The sequence below is a fragment of the Ursus americanus genome, chromosome 3 (genome assembly GCF_024610735.1).
Source record: "Ursus americanus isolate L20-20 chromosome 3, mUrsAme1.1.p, whole genome shotgun sequence".
In the NCBI taxonomy this organism is placed as follows: domain Eukaryota; kingdom Metazoa; phylum Chordata; class Mammalia; order Carnivora; family Ursidae; genus Ursus; species Ursus americanus.
This window is the reverse complement of record NC_142129.1, coordinates 93806887-93824631: the sequence shown is the minus strand read 5'-3', so window position 1 is coordinate 93824631 and position 17745 is coordinate 93806887. Positions and strand designations below refer to the sequence as shown.

Sequence of the window (17745 nt, the reverse complement as noted above, 5' to 3'; positions counted from 1 at the left end):
TCAAGCTCCCTGCTCAGAGGGGAGCCTGCTTCTCCCTCTGACCCTCCTCTCCACTTGTGCATGTGTGCGCACATGCACTCTCTCTCTCAAACAGATAAAGAAAATAAAATCTTTAAAATTAATATTTTAAGAGTATATAAAGACATGAGAAAATAATGAGATGAGCGAGAAACAGGTAGAACACCGTGTATAAAACCTCAGTTTCTTAAATGGGAACAGCCACCTATACGCTTGTGGGGCTGGAAGAAAATATTCCAGCGTAACGTCACTGTCTTAAATAACGTCATCAAAATCTCCCCTTTCTAAAAAATGTTTCCTGTGTTGTCCACGTGTTTTATAAAAGACACATCTTTATAATCCGAGAACAACTGTCTTAAATAACTGTGTCAGATGGCTGTGAGCACAGAGCCCTCAGGAGGTCTGTGGCCTCCGTGGCCCCGGTTACCTGGTTGTTGACGACCACGTGGACGGTACCGTGAGTCGTGTAGGAGGGGAGGTCGCTCAAGTGGAAGGTCTCATATACAATGCCCTGACCGGCAAAGGCGGCGTCTCCATGCAGAAGGATGGACATGACCTGCAGACATGCAAAGCAGCCCCCAAATGGAACACAGCCCTGCTCGTCATGGCCGCAAGGCCCACCAGAGACTGAGTCATAGCCTGCTTTTCCAGAACCAGTGCGTTTTGAGATCATTTCAAACTTAGAAACAAAAACAAAGTGGTAGGAGAACACAAGACCCCCAGACCCTGCCCGGGCCCTGCCCTGCTCCATCGGCATACCGGCCACTCCGCCACCATCTGCTGCAGAGCCCACGGATGCCACGCTGGGCACGGCCCGTGGGACCCTCTCAGCAGGAGAGCAATGCTGGCCAGGTTCTGACTGGGAGGGGCTCATTGCCTCGCCTATCTCCACGGCCCGGACAGGCCTTCGTGACCAGACCCAGGAATGGCGTGCTCCATACCAGGAGACGCCCCAGCTGGTCTGCCCCACCCCAGCAGGTGTCCCTGTGCTTGCCTGGACAGGGAGCCGGCTCTGTGTCTCCCTTCCACTCACTGGTCCCCCTTGGTCATGGGAACATCTGGGTCCCACTCCTCACCAACCCCTGCCCGGCAGCCGCAGCGGCCTCTCTTGGGCGCTGCCAGGCGTCCCTCCTCCATGTATCTGCTGGTGTTCTGCAAGAGCCTCCCCTTCTTGCCTTTTACTTGCATTCACGTGTGCTCACGGGTTCCTATTCTATTCAATTGGCCATAACTGACTCATCACAGTGACTGTGCGCCTCCCATCGTCCCACATTCGGCGGGGGAGCCCCGTGTCGTCTAGACGGCGGCCTCTGGCACAGCAGAGCCTCCAGCCTCATGGCGTGCGGCCCCATGTGGCCTGGAAGGAGACACTTCTCCGGGAGCTGCTTCCCCCTGCAGGGACGGCCGGGAGACCAGGCTGCGCACACAGGTGTTGCTCAGCGTCTGTGTCCACGGGAGGACGGTGATGCTGCCATGTGCAACCCAACTCTGTTCCGAGCCGTCCTCCCTCTGCATCCACGGACACCTACACCTTGAGACACCACTCCCGCTGCTCCTGCTCCTGGAAGCCCTCATGTGTCCCCTGCCAGGAGGGGAAGGCCTACCGTGTCCTTCCTGGGGACAAAATCTGGATTTGTTAAATGGAACCCCGCGTGTTCTGCCTCTGGCTGTAGGCTTGTACAGGGGCCTCTTTGGTGGGGTGGGTAGGAAGGCCATGGGGAGTCTTGCCAGAGCCTTCTCCGCACACACTTGGCTTCCCGCTGTCGGGCGCTTTGGGGAGCCTCTGTCTGGATCTCCTGCGGAGGCCAAACTGGGGCCCTTGCCAGGCTGCACGGCTCTCCCTGAGGTTCCCTCAGCATGGTGCTGGGTGCTGACACCACGGGGCCCACTGCTCCTTGGCACCCTAGTGCCCAACCTAGACCCTGTAGGAGCAAGTCTCTGGGCAGGTAGACCGACCTGCTGCACTGGGGGCTGCTTCCCCACAAACACCCCAGGGCCCAACAGGGTCAGGTCCCGTCTTCTCCCAGGTTACAGAACAACCCTGGTCAAGTGTACAAAGGGTACATAAGTCTTCTGAAATGTGGAATGTCATGTTAACAGACTCTAGCTCCCTGAGTCCTCAGTTTAACAGAAATCAGCTATTTGCTGGGGGTTTTGGATGAGCAGCAAGGAGAACAGGCATGAAGGACTGTGGGGTCTGGATCCACGGCTGGGGGCGGGTGAGAGTCGGAGCGGCTCCCACACAGAGGTGGGAGCTTGAGGGGCGGGCTGTCTGCACCGGGCAAGAGCCCTCCTGAAAACTAGTGCCTGGCGAGCATGTGGGGCTAACCAGCCTGTCCTGGCCTGACATCTCATGGCAGGACTGATAGCTGCCATCATCTGGAGATTGTTCAATGTCCTTCGGCTTTCACCTTGCGATTCGCTGCTTTACAGAACGAGTCCAGCACTCCAAGTGAGCGCTGCTCGAGGGGCTTTTTGTCTCACTTACAAATAAGGACATTGCACAGACTTTCCTGCGATGCTGTTCCCCCACCTGGCTCCACATGCCGTGTCCTAGCCGAGGACAATGGGAATGCTGGAGGCCCGGGTGACACCCCTCCCTCCCCAGCCACCGTGTTGTTGCTGCTCCCAGGGGCTGCATGGGAGGTCCCCCTCCACCTGGAGCGTGACCTTCACAACCTGACAGCCTCCCCGTGGGCCATGCCCTTTCTCTGCGCGGGTGGGGGTGCCCATCAGCGCAGGAACCACTTCCTGCCCCGACGTCATACCCGGCCCAGGCTCATCACTGCCGATGGCAGCTTTCCGGGTCTCTCCGAGTGTGGAACTAGTGGACCCACGGTACTTCGAATTATGGAACTTCAAATAAGCTAACACTGGGCCCCACCTCTAGAGAGTCTGCCTCCTCTAAGAGCACCCCCAGGCTGGTGCACCCCGTTCTGCCCCCGGCATCCCAACCCACCTCCACTTCACTCCCGTCTTTCACCCCCGGAGAGGTTCTTACTTGCAAGCCTGGCTTCACCACAGGTGTGACGACGGGAGTGCCCCCCCCGCCCTGGAGCTCACGACCTAGGAGGGAGCACCTCTGGAGGCGCAACTGTGTCACTATCTAGGACTCCACCAAAGTCTGTTCAGAATACTTCGTTACATTCCAGAAACCTGAGGTGGGAGACGTGACTGGGGCTCGGAGTCCGTCCCGGACACTATGGCCTCAGGGCTGCCCTGGCCGGCCCCCCGCGGCCTTACCTTCTTCCCCTCCGTGTCCCCGCAGTAGAACTGCTCGGCCTTCGTCTTGCCCATCACCACGGGGTCGGCGGCCTCAAGGTGGGAAGGGTTCGCCACCAGTGACAGGGTGATGTTCCTGTCGGTCACGCGGTTGATCCGCCGGTGGTACATGCCCAGGTGGTACTTCACGTCCCCAGAACCCTGCCACACAAACACGGGGCTTTATCCTTGGAGGGAGGGAGACGCTCAGGCTTCATGACCCCTCTGCTCTGTGCTATTTCTACTCCCAGAAACCCCCTTCCTGAAGGCATGGGAAGGTTTTTCCTCGGATGGCTCCCACCCATGGCCCTGGGAGAAGGGCCTTGCCCCCTCCGGGAGGACTGTGACCTGGCGGCTGCCACCTCTTGTGACAGTGTGGAGGCCCCCAGCCCCTGCGGAGGGCACGGCTGTTCTGAGTAACAAGCGGCACTGAGGGTCTCCGGTGGGTTTTTTGAGAAGAAACCAGCAGCCTCACCTCATCGGCTGCTTCCAGCTTGGAATCGAACTGACAGAAAATCTGCTCCAACTCCTTCCTGATGACGTTGGCAAGCACGTTGAGCCGCCCCCTGGGACACAGAGGCAGGTGAGCCCGAGGCCACGGCGGTGGGAGGAGGGCAGGTGGAAAACAGAAAGGCCATGGCCCGTGGGGAGCACTCTGCCCTCAGCCTCTGCTCTGCTAAGCCCCTCGGCTGGGGCCCCATAGGGCCCCCCCTGGCTAGGGGCATGGGCACCGGGGCGGTGGGCACGCACCTGTGGGGCATCCCCATGATCACATAGTCCACCCCATTCTCGCTGGACTTGTCGATGATGGTCTTGAGCGCAGGGATCAGCACCTCGCACCCTTCCAGACCGAAGCGCTTCTCGGATGACCACTTTCGCTGCAGGAAGTCCTCAAACCTGGCCAGGGACCGCCATGTCACCAGGGCCAGTGCCACTGCCGGGGTCGGTGGCACCCTGCCCTCCCGCAGAGAGATGGGACAGCATGCTCCCCAGCCCCGGCCCGCCCTGCACGCAGCCCGCACCTGGTGGACCGCACGAGCCTGGCCAGCAGGGTCCGCTTCTCCTCGTTGGTGAACTGCATGATCCCGGGCGTCTCAAACTTCTGCCGGATCCACTGGCACTGCTCCAGGTCGTTGATGAACATGAACTCCACCCCGATGTGCTGACAGTAGGCCATCTGTTTCACACACACACACCCCGTCAAGGGCTGCTCACCCCGGGTGTCGACTGCCCATCCAGCCAGAAAGCTGGCAGGAACAGGGGTCTCCCTCTCAAAGACAGCGGAGCCAGCTGTGGTGCCAAGCTGGGCCCACAGCTCCCTCACTCCCAGCGGGCCCACAAGATGCTTTGTGCGGGTCACGCTGAGCCCAGAGAGCAGGGAGGGGTCAGCAAGAACCGTGGGGCCAAGGTGCTTTCCTTTGTGGCAGGAAAATGGAGGCACCAGCCAGGGGATGGACAATTCTGGGAAGCCAGCTTCCCTGACCTCAAGGTTTCGACTGCAGCCAGTGCCACGAGAGAGAAGGAACCGTGCTGCCGGTGGATGACAGAGCTCAATGGCCACTTAAGACTCGCAGGTGCTTAGATTTTAAATTCTGCTTTTATTAAATGACCCCTCCTGGGAAGGCTGGGTCCTACAGAAGTGTGACTGCACACATTACAAAGCAGACGGCCCTGGACAGAGCAGGTGTGTCCCATCCACGGCGCTCACGTTACAGCTGGGAGGGAGGCCGTGTGTCCTGTGGGAAGCATGGGCTCAGCGGAAAGGAAGCTGGAGTGGGAGAGGGCAGGAAGGCCACAGGAGGGCCCGGCCTCAGGGTGGGGGCCTTTGCGAGGGCCAACGCCTTCCTGAGGCAGGTGACCAGGGCCCTTCTTCCTCCACCCACCAGCCATCCAGGGTGACAGTAAACGCCAAATCAGCACTGGAGTTAAAAAAGGAAGCACCCTGGTGTGGCACAGGGAGGATTTATAGACCCCAAAACCATCTCCAGCAGCCACAGCGTCCAAGCACTCAGACCACCAGGCTCTGCTCAGAGCTTCCATGCATGCTCCATTGGTTTCCACAATGGACATGGAGCCAGTTGGCAAGGTGCAGGGCGTGGATGTGCCCTGGACCCCTTACTCCTGTCTTCAGAGCAGGGGTGGGCATTTCTGCATGGAGCTCCATGATTACAAAACAAAGGAAGGTCTGCCTGAGCTCACAGTAACCGCCAAGCACTACGTGCGCCATCGTCCTGGCCGAGAGAGGAAGATCTTGCCTAAGGATGAAGAGGAAGCGCGCAGGGAAGGGCCTTGGTGCTTCTATGACGACAGCATCTCAGGTGATAAACGGGGAGTGCAAGAAGCCTGGGGATGGGCCTGCTGCGCTGTCTTCCCTGACTGCAGAGTCTGCACCAGCCCCTGCTTCTGCCTGAGCTCCATGGTCCCAAATGTGCTGAGCCACCGAACAAGTCACATGGCCCAACCAGACTGCCTGTTCACAGGAACCCTCCTCCTCCGTCAGCTTAAAAAAGGTTTTCTTGGGACCTAAATCTGAGCTGCAAGGCCAGGACGGAGGGGAGTGAGTTGGAGGGGAGAGCAGAAGGAGGCTGGAAGAAGGGGGGGGAGGGGAAGGGACAGAAGGAGGAGAGGAGAGGCAGGGGGAGAGAAGGAGAGGGGGAGGGAAGAAAGGAGGGAGGGGAATGGAGAGAGGGAGGAGAGGGGAGGGAGGGAAGAAGGAGAGGAGGGGAGGGAGGGAGAGATGAAGGGGAAGGGGGATGGGGGAAGAGGAAAAGGGCAAGGGGAGGGAAGAGGAAGGGGGAGGGGGAGGGTGAAGGGGAGAGATGGAGAGGAAAGCAGAGGAAGGGAAGGAAGAGGATGGAGGAGGGAGGAAAGGAAGGGAGAGGAGGGAGGGGAAGGGAGAGGACATGAGGGAGGGAGGGAAGGGAGAGGACATGGGGGAGGGAGGGGAGGGGAGAGGATAAGGGGGAGGGAGGGAAGGAGAGAAGGGAGGGAGGGAGGGGGAGGGGAGGACAGGGAGGGAAGAAGGGAGGAAGTAGGGAAGAGGAGAGGGAGGGAAAAGAAGGGAGGGGAGAGGACAGGGGTAGGCAGGGAGGGAGGGGAGGTCTCTGCACAGAGGTGGGGAGGGAGGAAAACAAGGCTCCTTGCACCCCAGGGTCACTATTTCCCTGACTTGAACAACTTAAAAGCTGGAAAGAAACGACTAGGTGGAAACTCCAGAAACTAGAGAGTCCCCATCACCACGAGAATGAGTTTGGCTATTAACTTGGACTTGTGGTTACTGGGCCCTGGATCACGTGTTGTTTTTCCTGTTCTTGGCTCAATCCCCAGGAGAAAAGGCCATGACTTTCCAGAGGCTGGTTCTTAGCTTCTCTGTCTAGCTAGAGACAGCGTGAAGGTGCCTCGAAGCTGCTCCTGCTCCAGCTTCTCAGAGGCCATGTTGTCCTGGGCCGGCCCGCGGTCCTGGTGGCTCATGCCAGCAATCTGGCGTGCACACATGTGTGTGAATGTATACACCACGGTCAGCAACTTTGTCCAAATACCCGGAAGCCACGTGCACAGCACACAGGCTGGGATGTGGGTGCCCTGGTCAGGGGGAGCTAAGGTCCCACAGCCGGAGTCAGAGCCGCTGGGCTCTGGCCCTCCAAACGCCGGGCTCAGGGCCACGGGGGACTCAAGGCTGAGGAGGTCAAGCGCGGGGCTCTGCACACCCCGACTCCGCTCTGCAGGAGGGAAGGTGCTGAAGGTGCCCCGAGAGGAGGGGGCTGGCATGGCTGCAAGTTTTCTGGCTTGGGAGGAGCTGAGCTCCCCACTGGAGACCGTGTAGGGGAAGGGAAGGAGGGGCAGGTGCATTGTGCCAGCTCTCATGCAGACTGCTCCCATCTCTGCTTTGAAGCAGACCAGCCCCAGCTGCCCGGGACACCCGCAGGCGGACACAGGCGCCCTGGGCCCTGAGCCTGACGTGAACAGGCTCATCTGGAGAAGGACTTGTCTACAAGGAGTGCTGTTTCTGGGGTTCAGACCAAGGGAACCTCTAGGTCAGTAACATCCCAGAAAAACAAAACATGACCACAGGAGGAATTCGAATTTTTCTAATAGAGATGAATTAACTCTCAGACTCTATTTGGTCAATGTATCAACACATTCTCTCTTCAATACTTAAGTCACTCAGATAATTTGTACTCTTTCAGAACTCAACGGTCCCATGGGGCTGCTGGCTACATTGGCATAGAGCGGGTCTAGACACTGAAGTCAGTTGTGAGGCCAGTGCAAATGGAGGAAAAGGACCACCTAGGTCCTGGGTCGATCCACTGGCTAATCCTGCCCACTCCTCCCTGATGCTTACAACCTTTCCCCCTTCTCTCCCTGATGCCCACACCCCTCCTCATCCCCTCCTCAATGCCTGCCCCCCTCCCCAGCCCTCCCTGATGTCCACACCCTTCCCCCTCCCCTCCTTGATGCTCATCCCTCCCCACCTGCCCATGCTCACACCCCTCCCCATCCCCTCCTTGATGCCCACCCCTCCCCACTCCTCCCTGCTGCCCACACCTCTCCCCACTCCTCCCTAATGCTCACCTCTCCCCATCCCTCCCCACCCACCCCCATGGTCACACCCCTCCCCATCCCTCCCTGATGCGCACACCCAGCCTCGTGTCCACACCCTCATGTTGGCACCATGTCACCGAGTGTCCACATTTTCCCAACAGCCTGTGGGGAAGTGATGAAGGCCAAGCTGAAATGCTGACACCAAAGGACGCTTGTCACAAGTTAAAGACAATGTCACCAACAGACTCTCAGACCTTTCTGAGCCACCAAAGCCACATGTGAGCATTCTGGTCAGCAATGGGAGCATTCTGATCAGACCCCACTGGCTGGAGCGGGTCCCCCTTCATCACACCCAAGTCACGGATGGGGGTGTGAGCAGCAATGCCGGTGCCCGGCTTGTAGAGCCCTGCTACTGGGTGTCATGAAGCTGGGGCTTGCCAGGGACACCAGGTGCCCCCGCGATCCAGAGCGTGCGTGCCCGACAGCGCCCCAAGTGACGGCATGATCCTTTCTGGGGAGCCCCATTCCAGAGTACTTGTTTCCTCTGTCTGTCTTCATGGGCAGTGTCAGCATGGACCACCCACCCTGTACGGACGAGGGGCTGGACACAGGCAGGTGGCAGCGGAGCCTCCGTGCAGCCGCTGCGCATGTGTGCGGTGCCCAGTGGGCTCCGTGTGAACCAGGTCCAGAAAGGAGAAGGAAAAGAAAACAGCAGAAGGGCGGGCGAGCAGACAGACCTCTGTCTGGGGCGGGGAGTCCCGCTCTAGCCACAGCCCAAGGCTCCTGGTTCCTGCTGGCAGACCACGGGTTCCGGGGGACCTCTGCACCTGAAATAAGCTCCCACGGAGAACGAAACGCACAGGGACGCTTTTTCTCCCTTACGGTTGATGGTAAAAATGAAAAGCATGAATTTTTATCTACAAAAGAGCAAAAAAGCTCCCCTCTTTCTTACACTTGAAAACAACAGAGTACCAAGAGCAATAACCACCCTGTCGGGAGGCCTCCTGCCAACACAGGTTTCAGGCAAGTGCACGAGATTTCCGTGGATGCCGGCGTGTCCCCTTACCTCCAGCCGCCGGATGATCTCCCGCAGAGGAAGAGCTGACTCCTGCCCCCCGATGAATGTGGTGGTGGGCAGGTGGAAGACTTTGTCCAGGTCGGACTCATCCAGGCCATAGAACCCTGCAGGGGTGAGGAGAGACGGGCACAGCCACACGGAGGCCACAGTTTATGGAAAGGGGAAGGGACTCCCCGGAGGAGAGAAAAGAGAAGAGGAAAAAATCATAAAAATCTCTGATATACGTGAAAATAGGTAATATTTTACAGCCAGAAACACAAACTTTAGCAACAAACAGAAGCTGAGAATATTACTAGCATCACAGCTAAACAAGAATAGAATTCATATTATGCATGTACTAGTCCAGTGCACCAATTATTCATAATTTAGAAATAAACGTATTTCGAGGTCCCAGAGACACAAATTTTGACTTGAAAAGGCACTGGGTAAGTTCATCGGAAAGCGAATGAGAGGCAGTAAGGAGGGAATGCAAGCAGAGACCAAGGAACTGGTGGAGAAGAGCCCCGAGTCCTGTGTGAGGAGGTGACAGGAGCTGGGGCACTGAGGCAGGGGTGACGGCCGCGCCTTCTCTGAACCGCCCATCTGCACCCGTCCTGCACGGGGTACTCGGCAGGCCCCCCAGCCCCTGCTGACACAGATCTACTGCCTAGTCACTAGCATTTCCCGCAGGACCCGCCACGCAAGGTGCCTCCTCCTCGGACGGCATAGTTCAAACAGACACAAACGTGAACGAAAGGCTCTTTCTCGAGTTTCCCGTCACGGTGACTGTCGCGGGGAGAGGCTGGGAGGACTTTTGGGTGACACATCAGACTGGGCTCCCACCGGCTCTGAGAGCTCAGATGGGTGACGCGGAGGCGCCACGTCACACCAAGGCCAGCACGCGTGGCCTGGGACGCCGGGCTGCGCAAGGCCACACCCTGTCCTCGGGTCGGCCTAACTAAGCGTCGCCGGCACAGCAGGGCCGGGAGCGGGCCTCAGGCCATCGCAGGCAGGCACAGCTGTGCGTCTGAACGGCTGGGAGGTCTGAAAAAGTGCACATTTGGAGGCCCCACCCCAGCGCTGCCTCCCTGGTCACGTGGGGGCCAGGAATGCCCAGGTGTGCCCATCCAAGCTGCCGTGGGGACCACGGCTTTTATGCATTGAACACTCAGCACACATTTTTTAAGTCTTAAAAGCAAATTCTATGTTTTCCAAACCCTTTTGGCTTTCTTGAAACAAAAGCAACCCGGCCGGCTTTTTCATGTGGGGGGAGTGACAGCAGCGGTGGCTTGGGGAAACGCACGCACACCTTTCCTGCTGCTCTTCGATCCAGAATGAGAACAGGGCACCGCACAGGTCTGGTGAGACTCCGGGCGCTTACTGCCCGGCTCGTGGTATTTATGGAGGACAGCCAGAATCCTCTGGGGGGCATTTTCCTAGACGATGAGAACAGGTGTGCATGCTCCGCTGGGAATGCGCTGATCCAGAGAACCTCAGCTTGGCAGGACCCAGCCTCGGCATGTGTGCAGCTCTTGGGCTCCGTCACCCTGTGCTGACCACTCCTGGGCTGTCCTGGTGAGCCTCCAAATGGCCAGCTCTGCTGCTATGTTCTTTAGTCACACGAGAAATTAAATCTTGGATACCTGCTTCCAGGAAGGCGGAGCAGACGTATTTCTATCTATTCCCCACTAACTGCAACTACAGAGCCCAGACATCATAGGTAAAACGAACACAAGACAATGCCAGAAGGTGGAGAAGAAGGCTGACCAGTCAGTGAGTCCCCTGGATTTCCTTCTGGGCTCCCATATCCCAAACTTGGGGCAAAGAACAAGCAATCTGAGAACTCCTCCAGATGCAGACAAAAAAAGCGCAACGAAAGCTGCTCTCTCTACAGGGTCAGGAGGGGCAGCCGACTAGGGCAGAGACCTCGGATAATGACCGCTCTATTCCACCCAAACACGCAGTACACACTGCAGCCCAGCCACACCCCTGCAGGCTGTGAGGCACTCCAGTGTCCAGCCCCATCCTGGGGTTTCAGGGAGGGTCCAACAGGGACTCCAGACTTTGCTCCCTCCAGGAGGGGATGCACCAGCCTACTTCCCCATCCCAGCGTCAGTGGAGTCCATGGGGACTGTGGCCCCTCCCTGCCACGGCAGTGTTCACACAGGCCCTGCTCTAATAGAGATCGGAGTATGATTCCAAGTCTGATGATACCCAAACATCCTGGTTTCAGTAAAAGAATCCCTCACAACAAGAACCAGGAATCCCTCAGACTGAATGGGGAAAGACAACCAACAGACAGACACCAGCTCCCAGCAGCACGGACCCCTGGAACTGCCGCTTGGGGCTCTCCAAGAGCCGTCCTCAGACGACTTCAGTGAGCACTCAGAATGTGACAGGGACGGTGGGAAGCCAAGGATCTACAAAAACTGAAGATGCAGAAAAGGACTGAACGGGGAAGTCTGAAACTGCAGAATGTAATCACCTGAATTAAAGTCAGGCAGGTGGGCTCAAGGGCAGAGGTAGTGGTCAGAGGACCAGGGACCCTGAAGACAGAATAGAGATGAACCAATCCGAACAACAGAGAGAAATGAAGAAAGCCTCAGGACACGTAACATAAAACAAAAGCCTTCATGTTTGTGCCCACGAATCCCAGAGGGGGAGAAGGGAGAGGGAAGATGAAAAAAGGGACCTGGAAAATAATGGATGAAAAGTCCCAAATACGGCCAGAGACTTCAACCCACAGATCAAAGCAGCAGCATGAACCCATAGGAGAAACCCAAACACAACCACGCCAAAACACAGCATAATTACACTTCTCAAAATTAAGGACGAAGAAAAAATCCTGAAAGCAGCCAGAGTAAAAGGAGAGAAAAACCACTTGAAGGCAGAGGGTTTCTCATGTGGAATTGGCGGGGGGGGCAGAACAGGGGTGCACACTTTTCCGGGGCTCCGTGTTCCAGGGATGACACCCTTTAGGAACGAAGGGGAAATGAGGCATTCTCAGTTGCAAGGAATAGAGAAAGTCTGTCACCTACAGGAAAGGCTACAGAGAAAGGAAGTGACATCAGAAGGGATCTTAGACATTAGGAAGGAAGACGGAACACGGAATAAAAAATACGGGGTAATAAAGCAGACTTCCCTTCTCCTCCTGGGTCTTCTAACTTAGAGCTGATGGTCAAGGCCAAGCTTATGACACTGTCTGATGTGGTTCTAAACATGTAAAGAAAATATTTAAGACAATTTTATTTTAAATGAAGATGATAAAGGGATATAGAGGGAGGTACAGTTTCTACACTCCATCTGAACTCATAAAACAATGACACCAGTAGATTGTGATAATCTGTATATATAATATACCTAGACGGCCACAAAAAAGGCTGAAAAACAACTACTAAAAACACAAAGATATGACCAAAAATATAAATAAATATAAATAAAATTGAAATTCTAAAAATATAGGCTTAAAAACTCATCTGAAGTCAGAAAAAGAGGGCAGAGAAATGAAAAAGAGAACAGACAATAAAGAACAAGATGTTAGACTTAAGCCCCAGCATTATCAATCATTACGTTACATATAAATGATCGAAATATGCCAACTAGAAGACAGAGATTGGCAAAGTGGATTAAAAAAATAAAAAAGGACCCAACTATATGCTTGTCTACGAGAAACCACTAATGACATTGACAGATTAAAAGTAAAAAGGCAGAAAAAGATATATCACGTAAACACAATCAAAAGCACAGGTGGCGCCATTATTATCAGATAAAGGAGACATCAGAGCAAAGAAAATTACTAGCCACAGAGAGGGGCATTACATGATGATAGGTCAATCCACCTACAAGACAGAGGAATTCCAACTGTGCGCACAGTGACGGAGCTACAAATAATGTGAACCAAAAACTAAGGACAGAAAGGAGAAACAGAGAGAGGCATGTGGGTGACTCAGATGGTTAAGTGTCTGCCTTCGGCTCACGTCATGATCCCAGGGGCCTGGGATCGGGCCCCTCATTGGGCTCTCTGCTCAGTGGGGAGCCTGCTTCTTCCTTTCCTTCTGCCATTCCCTCCACTTGTGCTCTCTGGCTCTATCTCTCTGTCAAATAAATAAATAAAATCTTAAAAAAGAAAAAAAAAAAAAAGGAAAGGAGAAACAAGAAATCCACAGGTATAGCTGGAGACTTCAACTCTTCTCTCTCAATAATTCATCAAAACAGTACATAGAAAATCGCCAAGGATATAGAAGGACTCAACAGCCACCAACCAACAGGATCTAATGGGCATCTACAGAACACTTCACCCGACAATAGCAGAATACGTGTTCTTCCCAAGTGCCCATGGAATACATGCCAAGAAAAACAATTTACTGGGCCATAAAAAGTCCTCAACAAATTTAGCAGAACTGAAATCATACAGAGTGCATTCTCTAACCACAATGGAATCAGACTAGAAATTAATAACAGAAAGATAAAAGGAAAATCTCCTAATTATTGGAAATGAAACAACATACTCCTAAATAATCCATGGATGACAGAGGAAGTATTAAAGGTATCAATATACTGAACTGAATGAAAATGAAAAGAAGACATCAAAATTTGTGGGGCAGCTAAAGCAATTCCCAGAGGGAAATTTACAGCACTAAAGGCACACATTACAAAAGAGGAAACGTTTCAGGGTCCCTGAGTGGCTCAGTCAGTTAAGCATCCGACTCCTGAATTCAGCTCAGGTCATGAGATCGGCTCTGCGTCAGGCTCCATGCTCAGCACGGAGTCTGCCTGGAATTCTCCCTTGGCCCCTCCCCCTGTGCACTCTCTCTCTCTCCCCTTCTCTCTAAATAAACAAAATCTTAAAAAAAAAAAAAAAGAGGAAAAATCTCAAATCAGTAATCTAAGCTCCCACCACAAGAACCTAGAAAAGGAAGGAGAAAAACCAACAGAAAGCAGAAGTAAGGAAATAATAAAGATAAGAGGAGAAATCTATTTAAATCAACTGAAATTGAAAACAGCAAAACAGAGAAAAGTCAATGAAACAAGGAGCTGGTTCTCTGAAAAGATCAGTAACACTGACAAACCTGTAACAAGACTAACAAAGGAAAAGGGGCACCAGGGTGGCTCAGTCAGTTAAGTGTCTGCCTTTGGCTCAGGTCATGATCCTGGCGTCCTGGGTTTGAGCCCTGCATCGAGCTCTCCACTCGATGACAGCAGGGAGTCTTCTTCTCCCTCTCCCTCTGTGCGTGTGTGCTCTCTCTCTCTCTCAAAAATAAAATCTTAAAAAAAAAACCACAACACTAACAAAGACACAAATTACCAATATCAGGAACAAAACAGGATAGCAATACAGACCCCACAGATATCAACAAGATACTAAGTGAATGCTATGAACAACTCTATATATGTACACTTGACAACTCAGATGAAACAAACCATTCCTAGAACAATACAAACTGCCACTACTTACCCAGTATGAAACAGATAATTTGCAATAGCTCTACAACTATTAAGAACATTAAATTCCTAAATAAAAAACTTCTGAAAAAGAAATCTCCAAACCCACATGGTTTTGTTGGAGAATTCTACCAAATGCTTAAAGAAGAATTAACACCAGCTCTACATAATCTCTTTCAAAATAGAAAACAGAAAAGGAAAAAAACCAACAACAACTCATTTTATGAGGGTAGAACTACCTTGATACGAATAGCAAAGACAATTGAAAAAAAAATTACAGAACAATATCCCTCATTAATATAGATGCAAGAAATATATAGTTGCAGCAATATTTAAAAAGAATTCAGCACCACAACCAAGTGAAGTTTATTCCGGTGATACAAGGTTGGTTCAAAATTGAAAATCAATCCGTGTAATCTGTCATACAATCAGGTTAAAGAAGAAAAATCGCCCAACTGTATCAATAGATGCAAAAAACTGTCACGCTTCTTCCAAATAAAAACTAACAAAAGAAAGGAGTAGAAGGGAACTACTTCAACTTGATAAGGAACATCTACAAAAAAATCTATAGCTAATATTATACTCGGTGATGAAAGACTGAGAGCTTTCCCCCTAAGATCAGAAAGAAGGTAAAGATGTACATTCTCAGCACTCACACTCCACATAGGGCTAAAAGTTCTAGCCATGGCAATTAGGCATGAAAAGGAAATAAAAGGCACAAAGGTTAAAAAGGAAGAAATAATTGTTCTTCTTGTCAGATGACATGATTATCTACACAAAAAATCCTAGGGAATTTCCCACACCCACACCCACACCCACACACACACACACACAAAGTCCTAGAATAAGTGAGCTCAGCAGTCCACAGGATACAACATAAACACAAAAAACAACTGTATTTCTAGGTATTAGTAATGATATGTAGACACTAAAATTAAAAAGAAAAAGAATCTTGGGTATAAATCTAACAAAACATGTACAGGACTTGGATACTGAAAACTACAAAAAGCGGACAAAAGAAATCAACAAAGATCTAAATAAATGGAGAGGCATACTATGTTCATCGACTGGGAAGCAATGGGATATGTAAGCCAATTCTCTTAAATGGATCTGTACGTTTAGTACCATTGTTACCAAAATGTCAGCAAGTTGTTTTGTAAACACAGACAAGCCTTCTCTCAGATTCACCTGGAAAGAGAAAGGCCCTAGAACAGCCACAACAGTTCGGAAGTAGGAAAATAAAGCTCAGCAGCTACGGTAACCAAGAGAGTGATAGTGGTTGGGGAACCGTCACATGGACTAAAGGAAAAGATCGAGAATTCAGGAACAGATCGGCGCAAGTCAATTCAACTGATTTCTGACAAAAATGCAAAAGCAATTCAACAGAGGGAAGACAAACTTTCCACGTGTTGGGGCAAATGGACATCCATAGGCAAAAAACAAAAAAATCCCTTGACCTAAACTTCAGGTTTTATACAGAAATAACTCAAAATAGATCATAGATTTAAACGTAAAATGTGAAACTAGAGAACCATTAGAAAAATACATAGAAGGGGTGCCTGGGTGGCTCAAGGTTAAGCGGCCAACTCTTGATTTTGGCTCGGGTCATGATCTCCAGGTTGTGAGACTGAGCCCAGCATCAGGCTATGCGCTCAGTGTGGAGCCTGCTTAAGATTCTCTCTCTCCCCCTCTGCCTCTGCCCCTCTCCCCACTCACACACCTTCTCTAAAAAAAATACATCTTAAAATACATAGGAGAAAATCTCTGGGTTCTTAGGTTTGGAAACAAAAGCACAATCCATAAAATGGAAAACTGTGACAAACTAGACTTCATCAGAATTTAAAATTTTGCCCGGCAAAAGAGCCCATTAGCCAAAGGATGGGAACAATGCAAACGTCCTCCAAGTGAATAATGGAAGCAAGTGTGAGACACGCACGGCAAGGAGTTCTACTCAGCAAGAAGGGGCGAACCAGTGTTACAAAGCCACCTGGCTCGAATTCCAGAAAAATCAGGTTGATTGAAAACGGCCAATTCCAAGATGTTACATACTATGATTCCATTTGCATAACATTCTTGCATGGACGAATTACAGAAGTGGAGCCCAGGATAGTGGCTGCCAGGGGTTAAATGGGAACAGGATGGAGGGGAAGCAGGTGTGGCTAAGGAAGGCTGCAGGAAGGACCCCTCGGGGGTGAATGTGGCCTGGCCAGCACCCTGGTGGGATGTACTATGGTTTACAAGACATTACCACCATGGGCTGCGAGGCACGAGGATCCCTGTGAATTCTTACAACTGCATATGAATCAATAATGGTCACAAAACAAAAAGTGTAATCAAAACTGAGGTGTCACAGCTATGATAAGATGGTGGGAAAAGAGAACATCTCAGGGCCACCTGGCATGGAAGGAAGACTAGCCACTGGGAGAGGGACAACAGGCAGATGGCCCCCAGCACCTCACTCTGGATTCTTCAAAGGTGCTTTGCCCAGAACCACGGGTCACTGAGGATTCCTTACTTCATGAAGTAAGTCTTTATGAATACTTCAGTTGTCCTTCAAACATGGGAAAATCAACAGAGAAATCTCGTCCCAAATACCCAGGAAGCAGAATCTGAAAGAATCCAGAGCCCAGTCGAAGGCACAGCGCAGAAGGTGGAGGAAAGGGTGTGCCAACATGCAGAATGCCGTGTGGCCTCCGCCCCCCGCCGGCTTGGCAGGAGCTCCAGGCAGCCTGCACTAGAGACAAGCTCAGCGAAGCGGCGGCGAGACACACGGGAGATGAGAATGGACGGAAACAGAAATGACACAGAAGTGGCTCTCCCTGCTGGGTGACAGCTGAATGACGGGACAACACACCTCAGTACAATTAACAGTCAACTTTCCCCAAATTGCATGCTGGGAAAAGTTGCACACCCTGTTCAAATGAGGTCCTCAGCTCCAGAAAGGTGAAAGGCGCGTTATTTTCCTACCTCCTACTGTTAGCATTCGGAGTCGTTCCTTGAACACTGCAAGGTCTGAGAGGCAGAGTGAGGTGGCGTGGGTGAGCGCAGAAGGAAAAAGACAGCGAGAGTTAGTTAAAGACCCAGACATCCCAACCCTGCACCGTCACCGCGGTCACGGGGGGGGGGCACAGACACCGCCACACAGACAGACACCGAAGGGGAACACGGTGGGGCTGGGGGGGGCCGACAGCTACTGGGGTACACGTGGGAACTGCTCAGAAACAGCTGGAATGAGGTGAGCTTAAAGGAGGGAAAGGTCGCTTCCTGACTCGGGAAAGACCTCCTTGCTTCCCCGTCCTGAAGAAGGGGCTGACACAGAGCTCTCCTGGGAAATCGAACCCATCCCACCTAGCCCACTGCAGGGTGACAAAACCAGGGAACAGAAAATGAAAAGGCCTATTTCTAGGAGACCGTCCTCACAACTG

At 52.5% G+C, this 17745-nt stretch overlaps 1 protein-coding gene across 2 annotated transcripts in view; it reads right to left on the bottom strand.

The window, feature by feature from the left end:
- The window catches only part of OGDH (oxoglutarate dehydrogenase), a 68582-nt gene that overhangs the window by 20359 nt on the left and 30478 nt on the right, over positions 1-17745 (bottom strand). Inside the window, exons 5-10 of one of the 2 annotated variants that reach the window (XM_045793555.2) lie at positions 8888-9003; positions 4302-4456; positions 4030-4176; positions 3755-3845; positions 3262-3441; positions 446-574 (exon numbers count right to left, since the gene is read on the bottom strand). In XM_045793555.2, coding sequence (XP_045649511.1) covers positions 446-574; positions 3262-3441; positions 3755-3845; positions 4030-4176; positions 4302-4456; positions 8888-9003 — 818 coding nt within the window. The remainder of the gene's footprint in view (positions 1-445; positions 575-3261; positions 3442-3754; positions 3846-4029; positions 4177-4301; positions 4457-8887; positions 9004-17745) is intronic. The other variant, XM_087861226.1, reaches the window with a different exon arrangement.